We start from the raw sequence: 6,350 nt of genomic DNA on the forward strand, positions 1-6,350 counted from the left end.
AATCATATTTATAAGGTTCATTCAGTCCCATGTAATTAATTAATTCTTGTTGACTTGGATGAAGTCATCAGGACTTCCATTTCAGCTTTGTCCTTTGTTACCCAATTCACTGATATTTTCTAAAGGCTATCAGAAACATATTTGTTAAGATGTCCTTTTTACAAATATTCTTGAAGATCTTCATTTTATGAAAGCATTGGTGTTAAATAATTGTCTACAAAGGGAAAAACTTAAAATGCTATGGTTAAAGATCTGATTACAATTCAATCCTCAAGAAACTTAGATATGTCTGTGATACACAATAAATAGAATCATGACTGATAGCATTATACCAGGATATTTCAGATTTTAGGAATTTCATATAAATTTTAGAATATATATAAATGAGATTTATCCATATATTATAACCTAGGGTTCATTTCCAACCACTTGACAATGCTTTCAAATAAACGTACTATTTAAGCCTAATTAGTTTGATATTCCCACTGAGATATTTCTGTGTTCCTTGGAAGCATTCCCGAGTTAGTTGGAGGTTAAAAGAACTTTAGTTAGAATTTGATAATTGGCAAGTTCATTAAAAATATCAAAATATTTTAAAATATAGAATCTGAGGGATTAAGATAGCATAGAAGGTGTTAAGTGCAAATTTTCTCATTGAAACACCAAAAGTACAACCAACTGCAGAACAACCATTAACAAAATAGAATGGAAACTACTCAAAAATATATCCTACTCCCAAAGAAAAGAAGAAGCTACAATGATATTGGGGTGTGTGGTTATGGGGGTACTTTCCAAGAAGCTACATTGATATTGTGGGTTACTTATCTGGTGGTATGAGGGCAATACCATACCACCAGATAGGCAACCCACAGACTGGAATACAACTCTATCATAGAGGCTCTCTCACAGGAGTAAGACTTCTGAGCTTCACATCAGGTTCCCATGCATGAGGATCTGGAATTAAGAGGAGAAACCCCTAGAACACTTGATGTTGAATGCCAGCAAGGCTTGTGCACAGGAACCTGACAGGACTGGGGGGAAAAATACTCTACACTTGGAGGGTGCACACAGGCTTTCATATGCACTGGTTCCCAGGGCAAATTCTTCTGATTCCATAAGGATCTGGGTCAGATCTTCCTGAGGGTCTTGGAGGATATCAAGGAAAACAAGGCAATCAACATATTCAATGTAATCCTGCACAAATTACCAATGACATTTTTCGGAGAACTTGAAGAAAAAATTTAAAAATTTTTATGGAAACATAAAAGACTCCAAATGTCCAAAGCTATCCTGAGAAAGAAAAATGGACCTGTGGGAATCATACTCACTGATTTCAGACTATATTACAAAGATATAGTCAACAAAACAGTATAGTTCTGGCACAAAATCAGAAATACGTATCAATGGAATAGGATAGAAAGCTCAGAAATAAACCAAAGATCCTATGTACAACTAATCTATGACAAAGGAGGCAAGAACATACAGTGTAAAAAGAGTCTCTTCAATAAGTGGTGCTGGGCAAACTGGACACCTACATGTGAAACAATAAAGATTGAACATTCTCAAACACCATATGCAAAAATAAACTCAAAATGAATTAAAAACCTAAATTTAAGATTGGCTACTATACAACATTTAGAGAAAAACATAGGTTGAAAAATTTTTGCATAAACTGCAAAAATACCTTCTCATATCCACCTCCTAGAGTAATGAAAATAAAAACCAAAGAAATAAATGGGACCTAATTAAACTTAAGCATTATTGCTCAGCAAGTGAAACAAATAAAATGAAAAGACAACCCACAGAATTGGAGGAAATATTTGCAAATGAAGCAACTGACAAGGGATTAATCTTCAAAATACATTAACACCCCCTGCAGCTCAATTACAAAAAAAAAAAAAAAAAAGTCAAAAATTTAGCAGAATATCTAAATGGATATTTCTCCAAAGAATATATACAGATCCACAAACACACAAATAGAGTCCCCCTTTTGGCTCAATGGTAATGAAACCAACTAGGATCAGTGAGTATTCAGATTTAATCCCCAGCCTTGCTCATTGGGTTAAAGATCTGGTGTTGGTATGAACTGTGGTGTGGGTTGCATATGCAGCTTGTATCCTGCATTGCTGTGGCTGTTGTGTAGGCCAGAGACTACAGCACTGATACAACCCCTACCTTGGGAACATCTATATCCCATGGGTGCAGCCCTAAAAAGTAAAAAAACAAACAAACAAACAAAAATGAAAAGATATTCAATGTCACTAATTATTAGAGAAATGAAAATCAAACTAATATGAGTTACCACCTTACACCAGCCAGAATGATCATCATAAAAGTCTACAAACAATAAATGCTGTTGAGATTGTGGAGAAAAGGGAACTCTCTTACACTGTTGGTAGGAATGTAAATTGTTAAAACCACTATGCAAAACAGGCTGGAGTTTCCTCAAAAAAACTCAAAATAGAACTGCCATATGATTCATCAATGCCACCTCTGGGCCTCTATCAGGAGAAAACCATGATTTGAAAAGATATGTGTACCCTAATATTCATTGAAACAGTATTTACAATAGTCAAGACAGGGAAGCAAGCCAAATGTCCATTGATAAATGAATGGATAAAGAAAATGTAGTACATATATATACAATGGAATATTAGCCATAAAAAGCAAGAAATAATGGCATTTGTAACAACATGGATGGGCCTCGAAATTATCATACTAAGTGAAGTTAATGAAAGACAAACATCATAAAACATCATTTATATGTAATCTAAAAGAATGATACAAATGAACTTATTTTTAGAACAGAAAGAGAATCTCAGAATTTGAAAAAATGAAGGTTACCATAAGGCGCAGGTGGGGAGGGTGGGAAGCATGGACTGAAGATTAGGATTGGCAAATGCACACTGAGGTATACAGAATTATTCGGCTATAGGCACCTGCTCTATAACACAGAAAACTCTTACCAATGGTCTGTGATGATCTATGAGGGAAAAGAATAAGAAAGAGAATGGATGTATGTACCTATATAACTGAATCACTTTGTTGTGTAGGAGAAATGATCACCACCTTGAAATTCAACTACTCCTCAATAAAACAGAAAAATAAAAATTAAAAATAAAATACATGAATTCCTGCAAAACAATACTCATTCCTTAAACAATGTTACAAAAATATGAAATAAAAAAACAAACACAGATCATTTAAGGGCTCAGAATTTCACATGATTTGTATTCAATTGAAGCACTCTAAGAAATTTTGTCCTCTTAACATAGAGAGAAAATAAAGTCCAGTCTTATATTAGCATACTTTTAAAAACAAAATCTATATACCTGATTAATTCAATATAAATTTATGTAATCCTGACCATGCACAAAACTCTTTTATGAGGGTTACTTTTCAACAAGCTTCTACCATTTTTTTACATCCATATTTTTGCCAAAACTTGGCCACTATATACTGGTGCTAAATAGAAACACAAAGACAGAATTTTGGGTGAAGATGAAAAGGGTAGCTTTTATTGTTTGCCAGGCAATGGAGGCCACAGCAAGCTAATTAATGCCTAAAAGACTGTGCCTTCATTGGGAAAAATTGTGGGGAATTTATAGTAAAAAGAAGAAAAACAGGTTTTCAGGCAGGAAAGCAGAGGCAAGTACGCATTTTTTTTTTTCTCTGAGGGAATCTTAGTCATCAAAGCTGATATCAGGAGATCTGGCATGATCATGATGGTGGTCTTCTGGGTTATTGCCTAGAATATCAGTGCTTTGGGAAAAGCACATACCGATCAGAGATTAGAACAAACTGGAAAAGTTGCTAAAAAACATCATATTCCAAGAATCTTTAACCCACAGGCAATTGTGCTGAGGGTGCCTAGTTTTTATCTTACAGGTGAATGTGTTTAGGGTAAATTAAGCCAGGGAGAAAGACAAGGAAGGACTCTAAACTGTTCAGTATTAAGGTATTAATTTCTAAAAGAAGCGTGAGAAATATAACTTTTCTCCTAGGTGTATAACATGCCTATATTTTTATGTATATCCCTTGAGATGGAACAAGTATCCTGCCCCAAGACCGTATTATATTTTCTTGACTGTCCCTCCTTTTTCTTTGCATCCCTTCCTACCCTGATCAACAATTGTCTGAAACTGTCCCTTGGAAGCTGGGAAGGCTATGGTGGCTGAAGGAGGCCCATTTCCTAAAAACAAGAAATGGGGGAGCAAAAAGGATTTTGTGTCCAGGAGCCCCATAGGACCTGCTCAGTTATGGTCATACCCACAAAAATGGTTAATATCAGCTTTAGTCATAACAGTTCCATACTGAAAAACCTAAATGTCTACCAATAAAACCATGCATTAAGTAAAATCTGATGTATTCTTGCAAGGATATAATAATTAGCAATTTAAAAAAGAAATACTACTGATATAGAAATGTGTAAGAATCTTTAAAAACATATTAAACTGAGAGAAAGTCATGAGGTATATAAAAAAAATACCTACTAGTGAGTTTTCAATGATTTGAAGTCCCTAGAATAAGTTGAACAAGTGGAGAGAGATACAAATCAGTAAAAATATTGTCTCTGGATTGAGGTATTTCACTGAAAAGGGGTACGACAAACATTTCTGATCTGGCATAAGTTTTATCTCTTGTTAGTGGCTGTAAGTTAAAAATGTATGTGCTATTGAAATTAGATAAAAGGCACCCTTCAGAGAAGAGTACTCATTTGTTTGTAAATTATACCTAATTAAAAAAAATAATAACTCCAACATTTTTGACTACATTATTTATTCTTTGAATAGATATTTATTTTGAGGTGTGGCTTAGAAATGTTTAATAAGCACTTACGATTAACAAATTTTTAGCAGTCTACACTAGACTTGTTGATGACAGCTTTGTAAATAATCCCAAAGCTGAAGGTCCATCTGCATTTCAAGGTAAAACAGAAAGAAAAGTCAGGGATATAGTGCATATCTAACCTCTCTTGTGGAAATATTCTACAATAACTTGTAGAATCTTGAATTTTGGGATAAATCATTGTTATCTTAACCATGATTTAGGGCAAGACATCGATCCATACACTTTCTCAGGGCTCCCCTGACATCATTGTTCCTCAGACTATAGATGAGGGGGTTCAGCACAGGGGTAAAGATAATATAGTATACTGACACAACTTTATTGTAGTTAGCTGACCTGTAGGATTTTGGTTTCATGTAGGTAAAAATGCCAGCTCCAAAAAAGAGCCCTACCACACAGATATGTGAAGAGCAGGTGGCAAAAGCCTTCTTTAGGGCTTCATTAGAATGCATCTGGAGAACAGCAGTGAGGATAAGACTATAGGAAATCAGGATGAGGGAAATGGGGACAAGAAGCATTAACACACAGCAGATGTACATGGCAGACTCAAATACAGAAGGGTCAGCACAAGCCAAACGCACCAGAGAGGGAGCCTCACAAAAGAAATGATCAATCTCATGTGAACTGCAATATGAAAAGGTCAGGGTAGCAGCAGCCTGCATGAGTCCGTCAGCTGAACCCAGGAACCAAGACCCCAAAATCATTCTCAGGCATATTTGCCAGCTCATGAGGACTGGGTATCTCAGTGGGTGGCAAATAGCGACATAGCGGTCATAGGACATGGCTGCTAAGAGGAAGCACTCACCCCCTCCCAAAGTGAGGAGGAAAAAGATCTGCAACCCACAGCCAGCAGGGGAGATGGAATTTCTGCCAGTCAAGTAGTCAGCAGCCATTTTGGGCACAACTGTGGAAACCAGCATTATGTCCATGAGGGAAAGTTGAGTCAGTAGGAAGTACATGGGCCTGTGGAGTTGGGGGTCCAGGAGAATCAGGAGAAGCATGAGAGCATTGCCCACTAAGGAGGCGAAGGCTGTTGTCAGAACCATCATAAAGAGTAATAGATTTGCTCCTGTGTGGTTAAGGAGTCCTAGGAGAATGAAATCTGAAGTGAGATTCCAGTTTTCCATGATTTCAAACAAGAGTGACACTGCAAATGGAGAAATAGATGAGGATTACACATAGATATCAAAATTTATTAAAACATGTTAAAATTAGATACTTTTGATTGATCTCCATTAATCCATAGAGGCATTTTTGCTCTACAAAAAAGAAGACTTCTCTTTTTAGCCCTAAGAAATGGAAGTATTGAGGTTACAGGTAAAAACAAAACTTAGCTTGGGATTGTTAAATTGTTAATGCATTTAGCTTAACCTCACCAAGTTATGCATTTAAAAGAAAAATAATTGTTCTTAGGCTATGTTCACCGAATCTGGGCCTATAATACTAACTGCAAACTTTAGCTGTAAAATGGCACTTTAGTATAGGTGGAATGGGTTTTATTT

General features: G+C 35.8%; 1 protein-coding gene across 1 annotated transcript; it reads right to left on the reverse strand.

Moving 5' to 3' along the window:
• Window positions 1-5,036: 5,036 nt before the first annotated feature.
• LOC110259600 (olfactory receptor 2T8-like) lies at window positions 5,037-5,975 on the reverse strand. Its single transcript, XM_021085076.2, has one exon. The coding sequence runs from the start codon at window positions 5,973-5,975 to the stop codon at window positions 5,037-5,039; it is 939 nt and encodes a 312-aa protein (XP_020940735.1).
• Window positions 5,976-6,350: the final 375 nt, after the last annotated feature.

The sequence above is a fragment of the Sus scrofa genome, chromosome 2, assembly GCF_054392235.1.
Source record: "Sus scrofa isolate SSC_HxYL_T2T_F1_AM1 chromosome 2, Sscrofa_HxYL_maternal_Yorkshire_Landrace_v2.0, whole genome shotgun sequence".
Classification (NCBI taxonomy): Eukaryota; Metazoa; Chordata; class Mammalia; order Artiodactyla; family Suidae; genus Sus; species Sus scrofa.

What these genes read in the sequence shown, in the direction of transcription:
- LOC110259600 (XM_021085076.2), bottom strand. Translation starts at nt 5,975, where the DNA reads ATGGAAAACTGGAATCTCACTTCAGATTTCATTCTCCTAGGACTCCTT.